Source organism: Abrus precatorius, unplaced genomic scaffold (assembly GCF_003935025.1).
Source record: "Abrus precatorius isolate BTA unplaced genomic scaffold, Abrus_2018 Scaffold3, whole genome shotgun sequence".
Lineage (NCBI taxonomy): Eukaryota > Viridiplantae > Streptophyta > Magnoliopsida > Fabales > Fabaceae > Abrus > Abrus precatorius.
The window spans coordinates 9,415,842-9,441,526 of NW_020874373.1; the positions used below are offsets into that span (position 1 = coordinate 9,415,842).

At 31.5% G+C, this 25,685-nt stretch overlaps 4 protein-coding genes across 9 annotated transcripts; 3 read left to right on the forward strand and 1 right to left on the reverse strand.

Moving 5' to 3' along the window:
- The first annotated feature begins 792 nt into the window (after nt 1–792).
- LOC113860747 (pentatricopeptide repeat-containing protein At2g30780-like) lies at nt 793–4,920 on the forward strand. Of its 5 annotated transcripts, XR_003504036.1 has the most exons (5): nt 892–1,275; nt 1,433–2,560; nt 2,982–3,067; nt 3,498–3,675; nt 4,468–4,912. XR_003504036.1 is itself a non-coding variant. In XM_027493249.1 (3 exons), the coding sequence occupies exons 1-2, from the start codon at nt 904–906 to the stop codon at nt 2,555–2,557; spliced, it is 1,497 nt and encodes a 498-aa protein (XP_027349050.1). In that variant the 5' UTR covers nt 793–903; the 3' UTR covers nt 2,558–2,560; nt 2,982–4,913. The 5 variants fall into 5 exon arrangements, 1 of the variants encoding a protein (XP_027349050.1); XR_003504034.1 differs by having other exon boundaries at nt 793–1,275; nt 3,498–4,920; XR_003504035.1 differs by lacking the exon at nt 3,498–3,675 and having other exon boundaries at nt 813–1,275; nt 4,468–4,909.
- A 2,380-nt stretch (nt 4,921–7,300) lies between these two features.
- Nucleotides 7,301–10,658, reverse strand: LOC113860749 (gibberellin receptor GID1B-like). Of its 2 annotated transcripts, XM_027493251.1 has the most exons (3): nt 10,209–10,617; nt 8,988–9,846; nt 7,301–7,804 (listed from the first exon to the last, which is right to left on the reverse strand). In XM_027493251.1, exons 1-3 carry the CDS (start codon nt 10,245–10,247, stop codon nt 7,713–7,715), a joined length of 990 nt encoding a protein of 329 aa, XP_027349052.1. In that variant the 5' UTR covers nt 10,248–10,617; the 3' UTR covers nt 7,301–7,712. The 2 variants fall into 2 exon arrangements, with proteins under 2 accessions (XP_027349052.1, XP_027349051.1); XM_027493250.1 differs by lacking the exon at nt 7,301–7,804 and having other exon boundaries at nt 8,850–9,846; nt 10,209–10,658.
- Nucleotides 10,659–19,210: 8,552 nt separating this feature from the next.
- LOC113861766 (histone H2AX-like) lies at nt 19,211–19,774 on the forward strand. Its single transcript, XM_027494790.1, has 2 exons — nt 19,211–19,472; nt 19,553–19,774. Exons 1-2 carry the CDS (start codon nt 19,263–19,265, stop codon nt 19,772–19,774), a joined length of 432 nt encoding a protein of 143 aa, XP_027350591.1. The 5' UTR covers nt 19,211–19,262.
- Nucleotides 19,775–21,383: 1,609 nt separating this feature from the next.
- Nucleotides 21,384–23,760, forward strand: LOC113863169 (pentatricopeptide repeat-containing protein At2g22410, mitochondrial-like). Its single transcript, XM_027496635.1, has one exon. It carries the CDS (start codon nt 21,418–21,420, stop codon nt 23,419–23,421), a length of 2,004 nt encoding a protein of 667 aa, XP_027352436.1. The 5' UTR covers nt 21,384–21,417; the 3' UTR covers nt 23,422–23,760.
- Nucleotides 23,761–25,685: the final 1,925 nt, after the last annotated feature.

Here is a 25,685-nt window from a genome sequence, read left to right on the forward strand (position 1 = left end):
TAACAGAATACTTAATTTCCTTTCTAAATATACGGGGATAGATAAAAAAATTGATGTGGTTGGTTTTGTATATCCCACTGCTGAAGGATAAATAAAATCTGTCTACGTAAATGAAAAGAATGATGGTGTGCTAACAAATGCATAAAATATTTTTTTATTAATAAATAAAAAGTATCAAATATCAAGATAGTTTTTATTTAATATAATTTTTAAGAATTTATACTAAGAATGTAATATATTATATTAACAAATAAATTTATTAATTAAAATATTAATATATACTATGATATATTTAGAGTTAATATAAAACATAATTTGTTAAAGTCTCTAACTAAAATGTATTTTTTGTTTTAAAAAAATTACAAACAAATAATGAAAAAAAATGCATGCATACTAATAAAAGTTATGCAAATACTTGATGATTTGGTGACCGTTGCAGCAACAAAAGAGACAAAAGCCAAAAGGCCCCACCTTAAGGCTTTATTTTGCTCGACACTTAACGCCTTTTGTCATACACATTTTATTTATGTTTTTAGATAAAATTTCTACCAAAGAAAAAATATTATAAACTTACAAGATAGACTTATTATATTTTATTACTTAAATAAACATTAAAAATAAAAAAAAAAATTATACCACTCTATTGTCTAATTTTTCAGGTCAAAATTCTATTGTCTAATATAAGTAGTATAAATTTGGCTAATGTTTCAACAAGTAAGTTTGTTTTTTTTTGTTTTTGGTCGGGGCAATATGTAAACTATATGCTGTATTTCAGTTACTGAAATTGGGTGTAATGGGGCGTGGGCTGAAATATCCAAGCCCAGACAAAAGGGAGGTTCTGCATAGTGATGCGTTTTGAGGGGGGTGTTTCTTCATCGTAAAACCCTAGGAAAAGCTTGGGCAATGACAATGAAGCGAGTGTGGAGATTCTCTTCAGACGCAGCGCAAGCTCAATTGTTTCTCTCTCAATTCCATGGAAAATCTCACTCCACAAAGCCCAGAATCGTTCCTTCCTTCATCGCTCGCCAGGTCAATACCCTTTCAAACGGATTATCTGAAATCGCTGTCTTGTTCACTGCGAAGCCTGGCTCTTCATCCGAAAACTATAGGATGGCAATTTTGAGGAACCAATTGGTTCGAGAATCTTCAGACTCTGTTCGGGTTCGCAAGATTTTGGATGAGAATTCTGAAGCTTTGAATCTGCATCAACCTGGTGGACACGCGTTGCTTGAGCTTTTGTATCAATTGAATTCAAACCCTTCTCTTGCCCTTCAGGTATTTTCATTTAATATTCATTTTTTAATAACTGATTTGAATAGAACCGGTTTTTATGGTTTGGATTGGTTTTGCCCCTATCCTAAATCAGAGACTGTGAATTTTGAAAGTAACCCTCTGTTTTTTTTTTTTTTTAATTGTGTTGTTCAACATTCAGGTGTTTAATTGGAGAAGAAAGAACTCTAATGTTGGAAACCCTATGAATTATTTTGAGTACTCAAAGGGTATAAAACTTGCAGGTAGATGTAAGAATGTTGATTTTGCATTTGAACTCTTTAAAGAGGCTTCAACCAAAGGTCTCAGGTCAACCAGCACTTACAATGCACTTATGGCTGCTTATATGTTTAATGGTCTTGCTGATAGGTGCCAGTCTTTGTTCTGTGATATGAAGCGGGATCCAACATGTAATCCATCCATTGCCACGTACAATATTCTTTTATCTGTTTTTGGTAGCTTGATGCTGGTTGATTACATGGAAGCTACATTTCAGGAGATAAATAAGTTACATCTTGACTTGAATATATGCACTTATAATTATTTAATTTCTGGATATATTGCTGCTTGGATGTGGAATGACATGGAAAAGGCTTTTCAAATGTTGAAGTCCAGTCCTGTCCGACCTAACTTGAAAACCTACCTACTAATGCTTCGTGGGTATGCACATTCGGGTAATCTGGAAAAGATGGAAGAGATGTATTCCTTGGTAAGGGATCATGTAAATGAAAAGGAAATTCCACTGCTCAGGTCTATGATATGTGCCTACTGTAAAAGTAATCAAGCAGATAAAATTAGGAAAATAGAGGTATTGTTGAAGCTTATTCCAGAAGAAGAGTACAGGCCATGGTTAAATGTATTGTTAATTAAGCTTTATGCCCGAGAACACTGGATAGAGGAAATGGAGAATGCACTAAATGTGGCATTTGAGCACGGAACCCCTGTAACAACCGTGAGTATTATGAAATGCATAATTACAACTTATTTTCGCTCCAATGCACTAGACAAGCTAGAAAATTTTGTGAGACGTGCTGAAAGTTTTGGTTGGAGAAGCTGCCGCTCCTTATATCATTGTAAGCTGGTCATGCTTGGAGGACAACATCACTTAAATAAAATGCAGGATGTCCTTTGGGAGATGGAAAGTGTCAACCTTGGTTGTACAAAGAAAACACTGTGGATAATGTACAAGGTTTACTTCAGCTGTGGCCAGAAATCCATGGTTTTGAAAACATTGGGACAAATGTTTAAGCATGGTCATGAAGTTCCCCTGCATGCATTTCCATCATAAAATGTATTGTCTGAGGTGCAATCGATCTTTCAAATGATATTGTTGAGTATCAGTTTAAAAGGGGATCTAGAAAAATTTCTAACCAGCTCATAGACACAAATTTTTCGTCCATTTGAAAATATTGTGAACTTCTCATTCCAGTTTCTTCTGTTTGAGTTGTATCTGGAACATTGCAAACCCTTGAGACGCCGAATTGCAAAAGCAAAATGGCGAATTGTTTTTGTAATAAGAATAAATTGACAAAAACATTTTTGTTCAAGGAAGAAAAGAAAAGAAATGTTCATGTGATGAAAATAAATGGGATGCCAATAAAAAAATTAAATGGCTATCAAAGATGTAAATTATTTGTGAATTAGTGGGTCAAGTATGTACATGTGTTTTTTCTCCCTTCTTTGTATTAATTTGAATAACCTTCTTCATGCAGGCCATTTTGTGTTATACATTATTTGGGGAAGAAAACATAGTACCCATAGATGCTAGTGAAATTGATCCTGAGAGAAATTCATTCCTGTAGGTTCTCTCTCCCCTGATTTTGTGATTCTCACTTTCCGCAGTAATAAACATTTATGTACATAACTTTGGAAGAGTGACATTAGAAAAAGAAAGACACTTTAAAGAGCTGTACACTGCATGCTCTTTCAGCTTTTTTTTTCCATTTGTGGATAAAACTGGGCTTTGTGAAGAAAAGTAAATGTGGTCTTTCCTTGGTAATTTACTGTTTAGTAATATTAGCAGGACATGTGTGGAAGCTGGTTGCTGATGCTTAATTCTGAATTTTGAAATATGAGATGTCTATATGCTGAAGTCCTAAAATTAGAAGGGTGTAGTTGCATTATGCTATTGCAAATGTACATTTCAATATTTCATGACTGAATCCTTTGGTGATAATTGAGTTAAAAAGCATGATTTAGAATTTGCCTACTACTTTAACAAAATGCAGATGTGATATGAATCATAATAGTCAATATTGGGCGCGATCGGGGAGCAGCACCGTGCCACGATTTTGGGGCCATCGTGTTGTGGCTCAGTATAGTGGTTGTCTTGACGCGAATTGCGACCATGAAAGGGGAAAATTGAAGCCATCACGACTGCTATGCCAAACAAGGGCAAAACAGGAAGTTTGTCCTTCCTTTCTATAAGTTGGAATGCTTTTTAAGAGGCAATTTTGAGATTTTGCCCCCGTTTATATAGATCGAACCCTACCTCATTCTCTTGCTTTATCCTCGGCATCACTTTCTTGTGCAAGTCACTATTTTTGGCCAAGTTCAGTCATCTTTTTTATCTCCAATAAAATTCAACTTATTTCTAAAATGAACATATAGACATTTTCGGGTTGTCTTTTTCATCTCTAGTGAAACTCAAAATATTTTTTGAGATGTAGACATTTTTTTGATGATAATGAGATATTTTTTGGCAAGACTATATGCATTAGAGCTTTCTTTGGTGACTGACCCCTCTTTTGATTTATTTTCTTTCTCTGTTTAGATTGTTTTCAAAATAGCATTCGTACTTGCTATAGCGTTTTTGGGGTCAATTGCTTTGCGTTGTTATTCGGGATTGACTATTATGATGTGAATCACGAGTTTTCTTATCCCTTGTGTACATCCTAGTATACCACTTGAAATGGTTTTGAAGAAAAGGAAACAATTGTGTTTCTCTGCGCATTAGGATTGTGAAGGAATTGGTATTTCCTTGTGTATTAGAAATTTTTTTTGTGTGTGAAAGACACAAAAACATGTCTCTTTTAGTGCACATTTGTCTTATTGGTGACTTCTCCTTTTCTCTGAATTTTGTTGCTTAACAGTTTGCTCATGTCTAAAGCTTTGGGATTTGCTATAGCACACTTCTGGATGTTACTAGACAGTATGCAGGTGCATAAAAGTTTTTTTGTTGTATTTTTGTGTATGCAGATAATTGTTTTGGAAGATGCAAAAGAATATATTGGTTATGACTCAAAAGAACAGATAAAAGCAGAAGATGAAGACCTTTTGATCGAATGGTTCCATTTGCAAACGAAAGGAGTGCATTGAAATGAAATTCAGAGTTTTGACCTTAAGGTCCGTTGGTTCAATAATACATTTTCATTCTGTTCTGAGGTAGGTGATCCTGGAGCCCATTGTAAAGAAGAGCAACAGGATTGCCCTATTTTTGAAGGGTGGTGCTTGAGGTGTGGCAAATAGTGCACAGATTTTGTAGCTTGACGCTGGAGCTGCCTCTGAAAGCCCATTAATACCCGTTGGTTGTGCACTTTAGTGAGAATTTTGACATTGGTTGATCTTATCATGTGGTCAAATTGTGTGTAGTTAGAAACATTGTCAGCGATTGAGAATAATACATATCTCCCAATTTTGAGTGTCATGTTGAGATAATTTCTTTTGCCATCTGCTACTTATCATTTAGAATTAACGATAACGAGCTGGAGTACAATAAAGATGAAAAATGGCAAAAAAGAAAGCGTCCATTTCTCTTTTATATCTTGCATCTAAAATAAATGACAACTGTAGCCCTCCTTATTTCTTCCCTAATTGCGATTTTTTTTAAAATCCCATACCATTTTATTTTCATATTTTTCTCCTCGTCAAAACACATAAACCTTAAAAAAAATTTCCTTAATTTTCTTTTCCCTAAATATTTCCAACGTAAACATATGATCATTGTTGGTCTAGCAGAGTGCTTTGATATTAGTATTTTCTTTTCTTTTTCTTTTTCTTTTTATTTCCATACATTTCATTGCTCTCCCAAAAAATTTCTTTACCCCTAAAGTCCTCTAGATTACTTGTTGCAATTATCTATTCAGGGTTGAGTCTTGAGGTTTGACAACAAAAATGTCGCATATATGGAGTATGTGTGATAAGTCTTTGAAGTATTTTTATAACTTATTTCATACACTTAATCATTATTTGATAACTTAAATTGAAAACTTATTTTTTATAATGAAACCAGTTATGCAAAGTACATAGATATGCATCGGGGCCGGTTATCCATTTGTTTTTCTTGGTGCTGTTTTTGATACCCTCCATGTACCTCCACCTAAATTATTATAGCTTAAATATAACCCACATCCCTACTTTAAGCCAAAATTGGGCAACAAAACAGATAAACTCGTATAAATATTATACTATAGAGCACTATACATCTCAACGCCAACCCATTTAATCAAACAGATCAAATTGGTTCAAGAATAAAAACAAAATTCCCGTGTCAATTTCTCAATTTCTTTTATACTCTTGTCAATACAATTAAAGATACTTTTTTTCCTTTTAAGGTGGAATTATAATAAAAGTATGCCACGTAACCAAATAATTAATCTCATCATATTATAAATGTTATTAACTCAAATAAAGATTATTTTTTGAAGTGGATATCTATTGTCCTTGGAAGATAAAGGGAATAGGTAGGTGTCGAATTTTATTGGCTCCCTTCCATTTTTGTTTAATTTATTGTCCTCATGAGTCTTTCTCATCAAGTAGATAACATTTCCATAATTTACAATGCTGCATACACAATCAGCTCATGACTAAGGAGGTGCATGTCTATACACACAACACAGTATTTGAAATGGTCAAAATAGTCTACTGTTGTCAACTGCAGACGATTCGGACAATCTTGGAAGCATAGAAAACTACCGAGCATCGAAGAGAAAAGTCAACACGTATATTTCTCATTCTACAGTCATTGAATTTTGACACTAAATCGCATATAAATGGATATGATTGTTTCCAATGAGAAGCATATACTTTGTAAGAGGTTACCTCCACAAAGAAACAATTTCAGTTCAATTCCCCGTTAGAAGATGCAATCACGTATTCTAATCATCATGACTCAATCAAGACTACTAGGAAAGAAAAACAGCCTTTTCTAGTAAAAATAAAACGTCATTAGGATCTATTTACTTTTTTAGCACCTATTTCTTCTCTTTAAGAATCTTAAATTCGAAAATTTACTATTAAAAATCAAATTCCTTTTTAATTAAACTAAGAGACATTGGTACTATTAATTTAAAATAAAATTGGACACTAATGACACACCTGAATAGAAGATCATCATAATGATGTAAACGCGCAAACTACAAGCAATCTCTAGATTTTATATTGTATTAAGGTACCGACCAAAAAATGGTGATTTTTGTCCATGATCCCCAATAAAGAAAACCAATTTGTTGATAATGACTCCTCCCTTTGTCGAGTTCGGGAATATTTTCAAGACATAAACAGCTAATTTACTCGGGACAACTCTCAGTAAGAACATGAAATATGCTAGCTAGATAACCCAGGTAACAAAAATGTGTATATATATATATATATGTATGTGCGTGTGTGTGTGTGGAATTTTTGAAAGAATTAAAAATATAGACACACTAAAAAATTCGTCAAAATTAGTTAATTTCATATAAAATTTGTCAATCACAAATATGAATTTAACTAATTTTATTCAAAAGTTTTTATATTTTTCTCCAAAATCTCATATTTCGATATATAACATTTTTAAATATCATTATAAAAATATTACTCCACACACACATGTATCAAATAAATTTTGAATTAATAGAAAATTTTTAAACTTATCTTCTTAATATAAACTATTAACTCAATGACTAGATTAAGGGAGTTCAGTTTCTATAATATATATATATATATATATATATATATAGAGAGAGAGAGAGAGAGAGAGAGAGAGAGAGACCACAAAAGACAAGGTTCGATGTCTTTGTCCCACCTTAGCTGTTCCTACCACTTAGTGACCATTAAACACTTTAAAGCAAACCCAACAGGTTTAATTTTTTAATTGGACTATTTGGTTTCGTGGGTTCCCAAAAGTGGTCCCTATGAATACATCCAAAAATCCCAACCACTAGAAAATGGGTTCTCCCTGTCAAAAGACTCAAAACAATGCCAAATTCCCGAATTTGCTGTTTTCCCAAGCTCCAAATAGACATGATACAACAGGCAATAAGGTGATGACAATAATTAATCAGATTGATGTTGAAAGAGAGAGAAATATTATGATTCAAACTCCTGCCAATCATTCTTCGCGTGAAAACTTTTCTTGTCCTTTTGGTGTATGGTGGTTAGGCTTGGCCCTATTTTGGTATATGTGGATTAAGAACAAGTCCTCGCTCCCTCCCCCGCGAGTTCAATCACACGTTTCATTCTTCCTAAGTCACACTATTATGCATACACAAAACTCTCTTTTCCGCCTTCACATTTGTCATCAACTTTATCAGACGAATCATATTTATCGAACGTGCTAGAATGCAAAGAGGAGGGGAATCAGAGAACAAATCTAATGCTTCATCTTTTTATCACTAGTGCACTAGTACTACTCTATTATCTTGACTTTTTCTAATATACTGTCCCTTCTGATTCAAATGTTGAAGATGATAACCTTACTTTATATTTTGGAAAATCCAAAAGGCAAAATTAAAAGAATGGCCCTTTAGAACAGACAAAAAGCTTAGCTTTACTTTTATAGTCAATTGGACACGCCATAATACTCGAATTAACTTGTGTCGTATTCGCCCGTATCATAGGCCTACTCACCCTCTATTCTCTTTTTCCTTTCACTCTTACCTTTTCTTCCTTTTAATTTCTTTTGGGCATTACCCCACATAAAGATTTTGCACAAGTATCTCAATGAAACACATTAAATAACTCAACACAAAAAATTGAAACAGCTTAATTGGAACCATTAACAGGATGCAATTGAGACCAGCACGATATTGGCTTCTGCCAGAACTAAAGTCAAAACCAAACATCCAATACAATTGTATAACCCTAGAACATAAGTGTGTGTGTGTATATATACACACCACATACAAATTCATAACAGATTGGGGTCTTCTCTAGTTCACATTCAGTAATTAGTGCTACAAGAGGAATGCATTCACTTAACCAAAATGATTAACCATTCCTTATCTTCTATCACCCCGTTGCTATTGAGGTCAAAAATTTGAAAGGGGGTAAAGTTTTGTATAAGGTGGTTCCGCCAAACCCCACAAATGAACTGATTTCTGCTCCTGCAGAAATTGGTGCAACATTCCAAAAGACACGAACAAAGAGAACAGGAAGTAATAGTCCCCATGTCACAGAACTCTCAAATTGACTACCATAGATGTTACGATAGTAATAAGTAGTACTACACAATTTTATAACTACACACCCTTACTACAACGTGGAGAAAAAGATAAAATAAGATACAAAAATAGGAAAAAAGAAAAAGAGCACCCATGTAAAATGTCAAGCTTTTGTTATGTATGGCCTCCTGTAGGTAAGTTAAAAAGTGGTAGTAGTGTATTAACAGTTAGAATTCACAAAGTTCTTGATCTCCTCCATAAGGCAATAGAAATGATCGTTATTTGGCAAGAAGTAGAAACCAATAGTGGCCTCCTTAAGGTAAAGAAGTTTGACCTGTTGGCCAGAATCCTCAAGACCTTTCACATATGCCAATTGCCAATCTTGGAGAAGATCCAAACCAGCAACACAAACAAGAGTTTTAGGAAATTTGACTCCTGCAAGGCTTTTCCCTCTAGGGCCAAAAGGGTTACAAGCAGGATGGTCTCTGTCCTCTCCTTTAGGTAGAAAAGCCCTCCAATACCAATCACGATCTTGAAGCCTCACAAAGTACTTCCCATCCAATCTCATCTCTGACTCGGTTCTCTTCTCCCCACCAAACAATGGGTGAAGAAGAATATTTCCCATTACCTCAACTTCTTCCTCAGCAGCCCTCACAGCCACATGATGAACAATGTTCCCACCAGAACTGTCCCCTACCATGTACACATGAACCTTCGATTCTCTTCCACTTTGAAGCCATGTTCTTGACTTAACCCACTTCAATGTAGCCCAACCATCATCATAGGCACAAGGACACCGATGTTCCGGCGATCGCCGGTAATTCACTGAAACGACAACAGCCTTACAAATACTCACAAGGCGGCGACAGAAGGTGTCATAGATAGCACTATTTGCTGAAGAATGCGAAAAACTTCCCCCGTGAAAGAATATTATAACAGGAACAATCTCTGTGGTACTCAATGGCCTTTCAAGATCTTTGATACCCCATTGAGCCTCGCTTTCAGAAGCTGGTAAGTACACACGATTGAAGAGTCCATTGTTTCTATCAACATGATCAAAGGAGAAAACCCCATCAACGGGATTTGCATTGGCAGGGACTTTTCGATCAAGAAACTCTGCTAACTCCCGATTAAATGTTCCATCAGCTCGTCTAAGAAGATTGTAAGCTAACTTGAAATTGGAGATAAGCACCCACGTGTTAAGTGGAACAACACTCTACAAAATCAAACCATAGATTGAAGATATTAAAACACTTATCCACATCACTCTTTACTTCTATTTCTAGATCAATTTGTTGATTCAACTAAACAGAACAAGAAATCCAAAACCTACATGGAACAAACTGAAAGTACAATGAAAAAAAAAAAACCTAAACCAACCCCAAAAATTGGATTATTCAATATGGTGTCACTTCATTAATAAACAAAAAACCAGTCCCTTTTGTAACCCCTATATGTCACCCAAAGAAGATGCAGTCCTTGCAATTGGAGTTAAAGATTAAAACTTTCTTCAAAACCCAACATCAAAAACAAAACAAAAGCAAAATGGGAGATTCCAAAAACAAGAGAGAGGGATACCCTTGATTCATTGAGGTTGACTTCATTACTGCCAGCCATGTCTCGTTGTTTCTCTATAAAGCGAATATCAAAAGGGGGAACCCACAGAAAAGGCCTGAGCAGCAGCAACAATGATCCCCACTGTAACCGCTCTCTTGTGCCGTCTCGTAATAACGATCACAACAAAGTGTAAAAGAGTATGTACGTACGTACATACGTACGTATCTATGTATGTCTCTCTCAGGGTGGTGCCTCTTACACTAACAACTCTCTTGATCGATTCCTAGTTGAAGGTTTTGGTGAAGAAGAAGGTACACTCGTGTGTGACACAGGAGGGAACAGATAGAGTTCAGAGAGATCGTAGATATATAAGAGAGAGGAGGGAGAAGGATAAGAAGATGAAGAAGAGAGAGAGAGAGAGAAAGAGAAGAGAGAGTCAAACGCAACGGAACGACGAGAATGGACGGAGACGAGAAATACGACAAAGAGGGCGGCGGAATTAAACTGTTTATATGGGTCCCACCATTTCCAATTTTTTATTTTATTATTAATTAATTTCTTTCAATGTCCATTTTCTCTTTCTTATTTTGTCTTTTTCCCCTTGTGCATTGATAATGATGACCATTCAGCCATTTTGCAAGTCCGTTTTGGGCTCGTTTATTTTATGGACTGATTATTAAATTTTGACAATTTACCATTTTTTACTTTTTAAAATAACTTATTTAAAATTATTTTTATACATTATTATTATTTATTTATTGATATTAATATTTATATAATATTTAATTTAACTTAAATAATATAATATATAATTAATATAAATGATAGTAAAGTTATATTTGTATTCTTTTTAAATTTTATTTAAAATATAACATTATTTATAAAGTATATCATTTATATTATATATTAATTAAATTATATAATCTAATCTGAATATTATATAAATAAATAACATATATTAAAAATAAATAATATAATTTTAAGATATAAAAATCTTATTTAAGCGACTAAATTTAACTTCTATGCCCCAATAAGTAAGATAATTTTTTTTATGATAAAAGAACTGAAGCTTTTATTTATTTATTAATAATTACTAAAAAAAACCATCTCCTAATATTTTAACTCTGATAAACTTAAGCTAATCTAAACAATGTTATTTTTCTCACGTTTTAAACTCATGGTCCACTTTTTTATTTTCTTTTTTTTCCCTCGTGTTCTGTCTTTGCATTGTTTTCGTTATTTTCATTCTATTTATTATTTTCTCGTTATGATAAGGGTGTAAGATATTTAATTAAAAAAAGGCATAATTAAAAATAGTAATAAATATCATTTTAAACTTTTAAAATGACAAATATATAAGAATAATATTTTCTTCTAAAAATAAAAGATATGAATAGATAACATTTAAGTTAACAGTTTGGTACACGTCACTTAATTCTTTACCACTAATTTCTATGAATATACAATCGAAGCTCTTACATCTGTCGAGTTTGCTTGATCATATATACTTCATGAAACTTGTATTAAAAAACAACAACTTGTTAGCATAAACTCAAATTAACTGCACCGTACTTCATAATTAGCTGCATACTTGATTCTTTACACCTGGTTACAACAAGTTACCCCAACCTTATATCCAATAATTCATGAAAAATATTAACAAGGTACTTTTTGTTCGTATCTTATAAATATTTTTATTATTACAAAATATCAGAATGATTAAAAAAAGTTTACACTATTTATTTAGTAAAATATATTTAACAATAAGAATTTTTTAAAATAATATTATTGGCTTTCCTCGTTGACGAGTGTCTACTATTGTACCTAAAATGGACCAAGTTTTTTTTCACGGGTACAATAATTTTGTTGTAACGAATTGAAGAGATGGCTTTCACTTTTCTACGCGAAAAAGTACATTTCCTAAAGAGACAGTAGATCTGGAAAAGACTGGAAATAGTAAAAAACAGGGTCTGGCAATAGCCGTACCTAATGAAAAATCTTGTTGGAAAGAAAGAGAAGCCACAAGTGAAATAAAACAAGGAGACAAAAGAGTTTCCCTGCGTGCGGCCAACGCCAAGGAACGTGGCGACAAAGGGTTCCCTCTCCACCAATTCCCCAAACTACCCTTTCCTTTCCCACAAAACCGCAATAAGTGCCACTGACGATGACACGTGTTTTGTCCGCTAGTAAGTCGCGCATGACGGCATGTTTTTTGTCAGAATCTCAAAGGGAGCTTCGTTTTCGTCCTTTCTTTATTTTTTTCCACAGTTTCTCAAATTAAACCCAAAACTAAAAATTAATGTGTCAAATAGATTTATCAGTTAAAAAAATTTTAAAATGGAAAAAAGTGCATTGATCGTATATTTAACTAAATAATGTACTTGAAATTTTATAATTAATAATATTAGGAAAAATATAGGATATAAAGTTGGGCGAAAGGTTAGAATTGTTGTGGTATTGAATGAAACTGAGGCGGTTGAATTGTATCAATCTATATCTGTGGTGGTGCACTATAAACAAATGGCGTAATGACGTTAGTCTATGTTGGGGGTGGGTCCCGCATGCGAAGTGTTTATTCTCAAAACGAGTTTGATACGATGATCGAATAGGGCTTTCGGTGTGGGACACAGTTCGAGGAGACGTTCTGATCCGCTGAAGCGGTTTTCGCTACTGGACACGTGTGCAATAGCTTGCTCTGCGGTTCTTTCGATTCATCTCATGACGTTAGGCGCGGGACCCTACCGTGGATCCATGCCGTTTGTTTTCTTCTATTTGATGGAAACGGTGAGGTGAGAATCAGATTCAATTGAGCCATCACCGTTTCTCCCTCTGCTATTTTAATTGCAAGGGGGTAAGAGGCCATTTATTTACTTTCATCTTTATAATTTATCACTTTCATATATTAGTTCAAAAAATAAGATATAATATTTTTTATAAAAACATATTGTAGAAATATATTCAATACGAAATATTTAAAAAAAAACAATAATTTTAATAGGTTATGTACAAAGATCAAGAAAATATCAAATTCACTAAATATTTAAAAATAGATAAAAGATTAAGAAACGTTTTAAATAATGAGCTTGGACAACAAAAAATATTAATGATATAATCAAATTTCATATAATTTATTATTAAATAACAAAGTTAAGATTCACATAAAAAATTTAAATACATATAATAAAATTATTTAAACAACTCTATTTATATATTTATATATAATATAAATGACAACGATTACAAAAAAAATATATTATGATAAAACTGTAAACTAAAAGCTAAATTTAAATAAGTATTGTTTATAAGCATCGAAGTTTTATTTTAATCATCTTATGTCATGCCGTCATGTGACATACGTAATGCTTGGCCGAAAGGTTTATCATTTTACGAGTATTTTTATTTTTTTTAGATAAATGGATTTTTTTTTAATATATTTCAGTTTAGATAAGAAGAGAAAATCAATAATAAAATGAGTAATATAATAAAAAATATATTATTATTATCATCATCCATCGGAGAAAACAATCCACCATGCACTCCCCAATTTATAACGGCAATACTTTTAATGTCTATTTCTTCATTTATTTCATTCTATTTTTTGTTTTAGAAATTTATGACATAATGCTTATAAATAGTCCAAACATATTTTTAGTTAATCATTATTTTAAGGATCTACAAATAAAATTACACTTATTAAATCATGGTACAACACTTTGACAATGTACGTAACATTGTTTCCACAGAATTTGATTACTTCTTGGAACTTAGTCGTGGAAAATATAGTTTAAAAAATTATTTAAATAGTTAAAAAAAGTCCTCTTTTATCTTTTCTTTTTAAACAAATTTTAAGAAAATAATATTATATATATATATATATATATATATATATTTCTTACAATAGCTCACTCTATAATAATAATAATAATAATAATAATAATAATAATAATGCTTTTATTCAGTATACACTACTATTCAATTTCATTATGAGCATGAGTATATTATTTTTTAAAAATGCCTGTAAAAAGTATAAAATTATTAAATAATTTATGTTAAAATATTTAATTAATGTAAACTTTATTTAGTTTATTTTATAAAATATTTGTTTTTATGAAATTTCCAAAAATATAGACGATTATATTTTAAAATTAATCTCAAATATATATAGCCTTAAAATAAATAGATCTTAAATAGAAAAGGGGCAACCAAGTCTTCTGTGGAGTAAGTAACTAAGGAGACAAGGACCATTCGTGCACGGCACTACACCGGCAACTCTGCGTCTCTCCCAACATTAATTGCTCTAAACCACACTACATGTACATTCAATTTGGTATAACCCGTTGTTGGTGCACTCCAAAAATTGTCTCGAGTTTGTGATGCCAAATTCAAATTGGCATCCATAAGAGAGGCATTTATTGAAGACCCACTGAGAATTAAAGACAACGATGCCCAACTGTCATTGGAAGGTCGATCAAAACCAAAAGCTACTCACATTCTCCTTTACTTGAAACAATTAGAATATAGTTTCACTCTCTCCTCAACACATACACCATGCAAAATGGATGGCTTAAGGGCGATTTCTGTGATTGTTTAAAAGCCTGGGATAAGTATGTTCATAAGCTATATGTATCATTTTTCTTATTGTGTATGTACTTAGAAAGAAATAAACAAGAAATAGAAGGAGAAAAATGATAAATATAATAAACAATACAGTATAATAAAAAAGAAAAAAATAAATGAATAATATTTAAAAATTAAAATTAAAAGCACTGGTGCGCATTTAAGTATTTGATTGTATATGTTGTCCTAATATGGAAGCGGTGCTGAGCATGTGCAACGCACGCATATTATTCCGAACATATTTGCCGTGTTGTTTACTACTTCCTTGTTGCTTCCTCTGCTCCCTCTTTTTTTCCACTTTTTTCGTCTCTTTCTCCCACTCTGCATTCAATGGGCCACTTGCCACATTTGTTTTTCTTTTTTCTACTTTTTTAAATTAATAAACAAAAATATTAAATGTTTTTATATTTTAAATAATAAATGCATAATCATTTTCATTTGATTTTTATTTAATAAAATAATAAATAAATTATTTTTAAAAATAAGGATGATATAACATTATTTTTTAGCAATAAACTATTTTTCTCTCCATCTCTGTTAATTTTTGTCTTCTTCTTTGTCCCTTCATTTTAATAAAAATAAAAGTTTCTGCATTGATAACGTGCGGGCCACCTTTGGGTTTGGCCTTTTCTGCATTAGGTCAGCAACTAGGAACAGCTTTCGGCCTGTTGTGCCCATTGGTTCAATTCCACCAAATGGAAATTGGATCATTTATGCGATGCCAGTCTCTGTTTTATAGTCAGATCACAAAAACAGAGGGGTTGTAATTGTAATTACAATGCTAAAACAATATCAAATGACCAATCCGTGTCGATTTGGATTATCTCCAATTAATCCATGAATAATTCTAAATTATTTTTTTTGCTAATAAATTTCCTTAATAATAACAATTATTTTTTATATTTTGCAATATGTAGATACATATATTTTATTATTTAGTGTTTATTTTATAAAATGACCATAGAATTGTTTTAAAAATAGTATAACAAAAATGTTTTCGACACTAGTCCAATCATCGTCAGAAAAATTAAAAATTCACTCAATCTAAAAAATAAATAAAAAAAATTTTGATGTTCAAATCAATTTGGAAGAATAAAAACATAAAAGAATTCAAAAGCTGGAAAGAACAAGCCAAACCATGTCTCAAACAAAGCCAGTATTAAGACAATGTAAAAAAAGTCACCAGAAGGCAAGACATCAACAATATCTCAAATGCTCATTCGGTAAAGTTTTTTGGAAGTATCATCTTAATATAAGCGATCATATTTTAAGCATTCAACTAATATACCTTCAACAAAGAATTACGAAAAGCAGGTAACTATTTTTTTAAAGTAGTTTCTGTTAAAAAGCTGAAACTTATCATCCTAATTTACATAAAGAGACATTATTTTAGAATCATGCAATTAAAATACATTTTATTTGTATTCGCGTTATTGATTATAAATAGAATCCTTACGTAATATAAACATCAAACCTATATGCATAATTTTTCAATAATACTTTTCATTATTTACTTACCTTATTTTTATTGTCATTTATACTTTTTAAACTTAGGAATTTCTTTGTTTAAATTGTAAATTTTACGTTTGTTTATATGCATTACGTTAATTATTAGGGATAACAATGGGTAGGGTATCGATAGAGTACTATAGTATCTATTTCTATATCCGCGTTTTAAAAAAATACTCGTACTCAGCTTATACTTGCGTGGGTATAAACATTAATCTCCGGACCCGTACCCTCTGAGTACTCGCATACCCATCTTATACCCATTAGCCATGTTTGTTTGAGAAAAAAATATTTATAAAGAAAAATATATTTATATAACTTTACACAAGTAGTATAATAATACAAAAATTTAATATGTAATTGCCGAACAAAGTACAAACATAGGTAAAAAATAAATATTTAAAGATCATAAATGCTAAATGTATTTTAATATAATAATTTTCTAAACTAAAATTCTTAGAAATAATAAGCGAAACTAAACATACAATTATTTGTCATTGATAACCCTATCTTGTGTGAGATTTGATCGATTGACAATGTCAGAGCGACAACAAAATAGATATGCACAATGATTGTTCCTTCGTGTAGGATCACTTAGTGATCTCTTGTGACGGCATTGATAACTAACTCTAATGAATAACGTTTCATAGTTGTTAGGTTTTAATCATACAGATATTGAGAATGAGAATAGAGTTAGAGTAGAAAAGTTCAATATTAACAGCAGAAAGTGAATACATAATTTTTTTTTTAACTTTTGAATTTGAAATTGTAAGAAAAATAATAGATTTAATTAAAATAATATATATATTAATACTAGTATTTTTAACTCATATACTATACAAAAGTATTTTATCAAAAATACAAATTTTTGAAAAAATATTTTAATGAATTAAATATTTATAGTGTATATAAATTTTAAAAGAAATAACTTGAATAAAAGATAAATGGTCACAACAAAATTTTATAATAAAGAAATATACGTGTATATTAAAAAATATATTTTTTATCTAAACAAAATTATCAAATAAAAATTAATAATATTTTTTTATATTTATATCTTTTTAAAAACTTCTTTGAACTTAAATAAATAGTAAAAATAATATTATTTAGATTCAATATATTATAATTATGCTTGTAATAGATATGTTGTATATAAAAATATTATTTTAAATTAAAATATAAAAATAAAATTTAAATATTATTAATAAATAATAAGTTTACGATAATAGTATGTGATTGTAAAATTTATAAAATATTTACAATATATTTATTATTTATCATTCACTTTATGATTTAAACATCAATATGATTTTATTAATAAAAATATTTGTAAAAAAATATTTTATGTGTGTCATATATAAATAATATTTTAAAAAAAGTCAATCTCATATTATTTATGTAATAATTAAATTGTATTAGTCTAATTAAATGATATAAAATAGTAAATAAATTTTTCTATTAAAAATATAAATTAAACTAAATTTGTTGGTTTACTTTATTATTAAATATATTTTTATATTAATCTTATATAATTTCATATAAGTAATATAATAATACAAAAATTCAATACATAATTCTAGAATAAAGTTCAAGCATATATATATATATATGCGGGTATAAGGCAGGATAAGTACTTATATACTCATACACGTACTCATCTCCATTAAAATTTGTGGGTTTTTACCTACACTCATATCCATATCTATATAGCAGGTAAATAACCTACCCATTATGAGTAAATTTTGCGGGTGTTCATTGAGTACTTTACTCATTGTCATCCCTATTCATTATCACTCCCACAATGCATCAATCTATTTTCATCTCATTTCCTCTAACAATTCGTTCTCATTATTTATCCTCCTAACTGTATATTTTGCGGTTTTTTAAACCAATTATCAATGAGAGGGATACCACTATAGTAGTATATTTGTCTTTGAAAATTCTAACCCCACTCCTTGTCAGAGCCACTTTGTTATGGCATATTTTCTCCTTAATTTACGACTAGGTAATGCAATAATAAGAGATAATCATTCGAATGTTATTTGAAAGAGATGATAAAAAAATGGTATTTGAAAGAGTAATGTTATAAGTTTTTATAACATGTTTTTATTAGTTTTTAATATATATACATAGAAAATAAATAATTATTATATTTAACATTCTATAGTATAAAAACATTCATTACATTTTTATCTGATCAATAAGAAAATTAATACAATAAACATTGTAAGAGAACGTAGAAAAATTTCTTAATTTATTGAAATACACCTTTCCTCAAAACTGAAGATAACTATCAACTTGGAATATATAGATGGAAAGATAATATTAACCTGATTCACATGTAAATATTGTCATATTCACACTAACGCATAATTTTATCAGTGATAAAATTATAAACATATTAACCATTAAATTAAACATTTTAATTAAATAATTAAAATTTTACATTTTAAATAGTTAATTCTTTATGGCATAATTTTGCCTTAAATTATAATATATTATTAAAATATAAATACATATTAATTATAAAATTATATATTTATAAACGTCTAAATTGTTTAAATTTAGTTCATATAATTGTTAAATTAATATAAGATAATTTAATAGGTACTTACGTTTGTATTTTACACAAAATTATTAAAAGGTTTGGACATGGTGTTATTTTTTGTTTTCAAGTTTGGGCCCAGTAGGATAAGTGAAAATGGGCTTACACAGTAGCCTTAGAAGACCCATGAAATGTCAACAAGGTCAAATATATTAAAATTATTGTTTCCCGCCCAAAAGCGCAAACTTAAAACTCAAATTACAAGGCGTCCACGCTGGCGATCCGCGAGAATCCCTTTCATCCAATCACAATGAAGCGTCGCGCTCTATATTAATTGAAAACCAAGCTCTCACTCTGCATAACTTCACGACGGGATCTCCACAGAGCAACTTCGGAAAACGACTATGAGTTCTTCAGAGGCAGCAGCTACCACTACCAAAGGTGGAAGGGGCAAACCCAAGACTTCAAAGTCCGTTTCCAGATCCACCAAAGCAGGTCTTCAATTCCCCGTTGGGCGCGTGGCTCGCTATCTGAAAGCCGGTCGCTATGCCCAGCGCGTGGGGTCTGGTTCTCCAGTTTACCTTTCTGCTGTTCTCGAATACCTTGCTGCTGAGGTTCTGGAATTTTCTGTCTCAATTGAATATTTTATGATCTGTTCTGTTGTGTTGTTTCCTGATGTTGTTTTTGGGATCAGGTGTTGGAACTTGCTGGAAACGCGGCGAGGGATAACAAGAAGACGAGGATCATACCGAGGCACATTCAACTTGCAGTGAGGAACGATGAAGAATTGAGTAAGTTGATGGGGCATGTGACAATTGCAAGTGGAGGGGTACTGCCTAACATCAACCAGAATTTGTTGCCGAAGAAGGTCGGCAAGGGAAAAGGCGAAATTGGATCTGCTAGTCAGGAGTTTTAGTCTTTTGGGTTTTGTTGCTCTTTCTCAAACATCAAAATCCAAGTCAATGACTCTCTGTGTTGTGGTTTTGGCTGGCTGTGTGATGTTTTGGGATTAGAATTAGAGTTACATTATGTATAGCTCTTACTTTTGTGAAGAGTAGTTAACTGTTTTGCACTCTACTTTGCGTTACTTCTTCATAAACTTTCTATACCCATTGTTACTGCTACTTGTTCTTGCAACTTTTCATCTTATTGAAAGTAGAAAATTGGTTGAGCCTTAATTTATGCATTATTTGGTTTGAATATGAGTAAATGGAATAATGAAAAACAATTTGAAGGAAAAAAAAGTGAAAGAGGAATTTTAAAAGATGGAAGGGCTTTTTTATTTGATTTGGGAGGAAAGAGAAAGTGAATGAAATTAAATGATGAATATATATATATATATATATAAACTTGTAATTAATTAAATTTAAATTAATTGAACATGTGATAATTTTCTACTGTTGGGATGGGGTTTATAATGGTTAAAGTTTTTGGTGCTCAAGATTTGGCTTGTAACCAACGCTAATTCTGTTGTTTGGCTCCTTTTGAACATGTTTCGTTTAAACACATTATTTGTTAGTCTATAAAATTGAATTATGTTGCTTGCAATATAAAGAATTTATTGTTTTAAAAATACTGTTTTCATTTTTTTGATACTATAAGGTATTCCTTTTTTTAAAAATATTTAAGGATCTTTTAGTAAATAAGATGGGATAAAAAAATAATAAAATAGATAATTTAAATCATTGTATTTTGTGCATTTTTAACCTAGGTTTTTTATGAATAAAATTTGTGTTATAGAATAAGATTAATAAGTCTATATGGTAATTAATATTTTAACTGAATATGTTAATAACTTTAAATTAAAAGTTTCAAAAATTAATTTCTTTTAAGTAAGTTGTTCATTTCTAATAAATGAATAAAAAATATAAGTTTTTAGATAAAAATAAAAATTTAAGTTAATTTTTCTAACAAATACTAAATAAAATTAAATATTGTTTTTAAAAATACTTTTTATGTAATCATTAAAAAATATTCGCTCCAAATGGTTAAGTAAAGATCATAACAAGTTTGATGTAAATTTAAATTTTAGGAGCAGTATCATAATTGACTTTAATTATTTCAAACTTAGATTCAGTGTTATGTGAGAATTGTACCGTGCATTTAAGTAAAATTTTATATGTTTACTTAATAAAAAATATATTAATTCAAGGGATAGGTAAAATTTTGTATTTTTGTTTAAGTAAAAATGTGATAATTTAAACAAAAATACAAAATAACGTAGGTGTATGACGTAATTACTGCAGTGAATTCAAATTTAATTATTTTTTCACTCTAAAAAACACAAGAAATAACATTGAAAACATTTAAACGCTAAATGTTTGTCTCTTCATTTTTAAGATATACATTTTCAAATGTTTAAATAGTAAAAATTATATAAACATTTCTTTGTGGAAATTAGTTAAATATTTTAAGACAAAAATTTAACAAGAGTATGATATAAAATAATAAGAAACGGAAGGTTTTACCACAACTGCAGTTCCTTCGTGGTCAGAATTTATAAGCGACGTTCTCTTTAAGTATCGTTAGCAACGATGCTAACGCTCAAGCTGTTGGCATATGAGAAAACTCTTTATTCTCGTTCCTCACAAACATAAATCATCGTATTCGTACTTTCTCCAACACCGCAAACCACTGTCCGCGTCCGTTTCTAGTTCCACCATTACTAACCAACCAAAATGGAACTCCAAAACCAACGTGGTGATCACACACCCAACTCTTCTCGTCATGGAATCATGTTCATCCATGCCACAATTGAAGCAGATTCAAGCACGCATGACCCTCACTGGCCTCATCACGCACACCTTCCCTCTCAGCCGAGTCATCGCTTTCTGCGCTCTCGCCGATGCCGGTGACATTCGCTACGCTCACCTTCTCTTCCACCACTTTCACCAACCCAACACCTATATGTGGAACACCATGATTCGTGGCTATATCAAGGCACAAATTCCCACCTTGGCTTTCTCGTTCTTTCTCCGTATGCTTCGACGACGCGTTCCGATGGATTGCAGGACCTTCGTTTTCGCTCTCAAGGCGTGCGAGAAGTTTTTGAGGGCTTCTGAAGGGGAATCGGTGCATTGCGTAGGTTGGAAAATGGGGTTTGGTTCTGAGTTGATCGCGCGAAATGGGTTGGTTCATTTTTATGCTGATCGTGGTTGGTTGAAGCACGCGCGTGAAGTGTTTGATGAAAGTTCTGACAGGGATGTTGTTACTTGGACCACGATGATTGACGGGTATGCGGCCCATAACTGTTCAGATGCGGCTATGGGGTTGTTTAGTTTGATGTTGGTGAGTGATGTTGAGCCCAATGAGGTGACTTTGATCGCGGTGCTTTCCGCGTGTTCTCAGAAGGGTGACATTGAAATGGGGAAAAGCATTCATGAAAATGTGGAGAAGAAGAATGTAAGGTGTGGGTTGAGTTTACACAATGCCTTGTTGGATATGTATGTGAAATGTGGTTGTTTGATGGCTGCTAGGGAGCTTTTTGACAGGATGGAAACTAAGGATGTTTTCTCATGGACTAGCATGGTTAATGGGTATGCTAAATGTGGTGACTTGGAGTCTGCAAGGAGGTTTTTTGATCAAACTCCTCAGAAAAATGTGGTCTGCTGGAGTGCAATAATTGCAGGATATTCTCAGAATAACAAACCCAAGGAATCGTTGAAATTGTTTCGCAAAATGGTTGGGGTGGGTGTGGTTCCGGGTGAGCACACCTTAGTGAGTGTGCTCTCTGCTTGTGGCCAGCTGAGTTGCTTGAATTTGGGTCATTGGATTTGTCAGTATTTTGTCAATGAAAAAAGAATGCCCCTTAGTGTTACTCTCGCAAATGCCATTATAGATATGTATGCCAAATGTGGAAGCATAGATGCAGCTGCAGAAGTCTTCCGTGGAATGCCGGAGAGAAACCTGGTTTCTTGGAATTCAATGATTGCAGGGTATGCTGCCAATGGTCAAGCAAAGCACGCTATCTACATTTTTGATGAGATGAGATATATGGGATTTAAGCCAGATGGCATTACATTTGTGAGCTTGTTGACAGCTTGCAGTCATGGTGGTTTAATTTCTGAAGGTCAAGAATACTTTGATACTATGGAAAGAAACTATGGGATAAAACCCAAAAAGGAACATTATGCATGCATGATTGATCTACTAGGTCGAACTGGGCTTCTGGAAGAAGCTTACAAGTTAATAACAAACATGCCAATGCAACCTTGTGAAGCTGCTTGGGGTGCCCTTCTAAATGCTTGTAGAATGCACGGCAATGTTAAGTTGGCCAGATTGTCGGCTCGTCATCTTTTAAGCTTGGATCCAGAAGACAGTGGCATTTATGTGCTGTTGGCAAATATTTGTGCTAAAGAGAGAAAATGGGGTGATGTGAAGAGAGTGCGTAGTTTGATGAGAGACAAGGGTGTGAAGAAGATTCCTGGTCATAGCTTAATAGACATAGATGGTGAATTCAAAGAATTTTTGGTGGCAGATGAATCACACCCTCAATCTGAGGAGATCTATAAAATACTAGATGAAATATTTTTGTTGTCAAAATTGGAAGACTCTGACTTTTAGTTATAGTCTTCAATGGTATGAGTATGACCATATCTCTTCCCGTAAAAATTGAAACCGAAAACCTTGTCTTGGGAAAAATGTATGGTGCTTGTAGTGGATCTGACGCCAATGTAAGTGGTGAATGGTGTGGTCTCTTGCTCAGTCCGATGATTTGCTTGACCAACAAATGATGTGTACTTGTATTGCTATTCATGTAAGAGGATTCCATGTGGGGGCTAGTTACTGCAGATATTGGTATATATATTCCTGTTTGCAATTTTGGGAACCTTGCGACAGGTTTATTGGTTTATAGCATGTTTGTAACTGAGTTTAAACATATGCTTAAAACTCATGTTAATCCAGAAGAAAAGAAGATAAGGGTAGGAAAGGAAGTCGAAATCTCTCTTCATTCAATTATAACTCCTCTCCAAAAATGAGATATTTGAAGGGGAGAGAAACTTTTAAATTAATTAGACAAAATTATCTTTAACTTAATATATGTATTTAATTATTCTAAAATAGTAAACTCATTTATTTTTTCTCCCCTTTCCTTGTGAATGAAATAAGGTACCTCTTCTTTATATTAAAAGCTGTCCTTTTTGAATGCCGATTGCCTGCAATCAGAGAGAGATAGGAAACTTTAAAAAAAGAAATAAACATCTCTATATCTATACTCTTTATTTTATTTTCTAAACGTAACAAAATTAATAAAATATAAGAAGAAATTTTTTTTGAGAAATCTTTTAAATCAAAAGTAACTTATCCGTTTTTCGACAAAATGTACTCGATGTGGTCTTGATGAGAAAAGGAACAAAGAAACATGCTGCAATAGGTCTGTTTAAATTGAAAAAAAAAATCTTTTTTTGTAATTACAGACCTATTGTTTTCCCAATAAATTGAAAATATACAGTTGTTATTCTGTAATTACAAACCAATCAACTCATTAACAACTGTAATTTTCCCAATAAATTTATTTATTAGCCCATTTTAATCAACATTTTCATTCCTGCTCTAGCTATGCTTACTTTGTGCCTTGTTGCGAACTACAGCGGAACATCGTGATGATTGTCTTGCTAAATTATATATTGGCTATCACTGTCAGGGACACTACTGATCGATTCAATAATATATTAGTTAAACTTACTTTTAGGAGTGTTCATCGATTCAATTCAAAGCAAATCGTAACGAATGAAAAATCTAACAAACCAATTTTTTTTTAAAATTTTATTATTAAAAATTAATGTTTGAGAATAAAATTTAATTACTATTTAAGTTTTTAATAAAAGATAAAGTATTGAAGATGCTTATTGGATCCATGCACCTGAGATAAGATGACGCCTCTGTATTCATAATATTATAAAGCTTTAAAACTAGTTAAATTTTGGACTTTGAAATTGCATAAGATGTTCATACCTTGAATGATGGCTTTATGATAGATAAGGAAGGGAAATTTTTTTCATATTTTATATCACTTTAGACTTAATTTGCTCTCTTAAGCTTGGTATGCTTTCTATATAGTGTAATTCCCTAAACTAAGCTTTGACATTATATTGTATTCGCTTTTAGAAACATAAACCCTTTTGACGAATTTGGTCTCGTTACTCCTTTTCATATGTAACTTAACATTTTAATTTAAAATTGCACTAAAGATAGACCTAGAACCTATTTGTCAAAATTGCACATGAACTCTTCCTTCTTTTAGTTAAACATTTGCTCATCCTATGTTTTTACCTAAACTCTAAACCTAAAATTTCACAAAAATCAAAATATCATTATCACACTTGCATGAGCATGCAAGTGTTCAAAATTTCTTTTAACTAATCTTTTGTCATGATCCAAAAATAATTTATAACTAAAGTACATGCTAAGTTATTTATAAATATCACTTAATCTGACAAGTCTACTTAGAAACTAACACATGAGATAATAAATATTTTTAATCAAATAATATGATAAATTTACCACATTTTTGGTAAAAAAAATTTTGTATTTTTATTTCAAAATATAATGCTCTCTTAAGATTGATTTATAACTCAATAAAAATCAATCAAACTCCAAAATACTATAGTATAAAAACTAGACATTTAATACATATCTATAATAAAAAGTTTAACTACTAAATAACTTTAGAATGTCTAAAATATAACAAAAAAGTATCAAGTCTATCTGAAACAATGAAGATCTTATCAAAGGAGATTTTATTAGGATGAATTGATATTTTCAATCATTTGCAACTTCACTACTTAATAATTTACAAATATCAAATAAATAAAAAGTAAGTCAGA

Coding starts and splice junctions, on each gene's coding strand:
- LOC113861766 (XM_027494790.1), top strand. CDS start 19,263: ATGAGTTCTTCAGAGGCAGCAGCTACCACTACCAAAGGTGGAAGGGGC. Junction 19,473..19,552: donor TCGAATACCTTGCTGCTGAG/GTTCTGGAATTT, acceptor TTTTGGGATCAG/GTGTTGGAACTTGCTGGAAA.
- LOC113860747 (XM_027493249.1), top strand. CDS start 904: ATGACAATGAAGCGAGTGTGGAGATTCTCTTCAGACGCAGCGCAAGCT. Junction 1,276..1,432: donor ACCCTTCTCTTGCCCTTCAG/GTATTTTCATTT, acceptor TTCAACATTCAG/GTGTTTAATTGGAGAAGAAA.
- LOC113863169 (XM_027496635.1), top strand. CDS start 21,418: ATGAGAAAACTCTTTATTCTCGTTCCTCACAAACATAAATCATCGTAT.
- LOC113860749 (XM_027493250.1), bottom strand. CDS start 10,247: ATGGCTGGCAGTAATGAAGTCAACCTCAATGAATCAAGG. Junction 9,847..10,208: donor TCAACCTCAATGAATCAAGG/GTATCCCTCTCT, acceptor TTGATTTTGTAG/AGTGTTGTTCCACTTAACAC.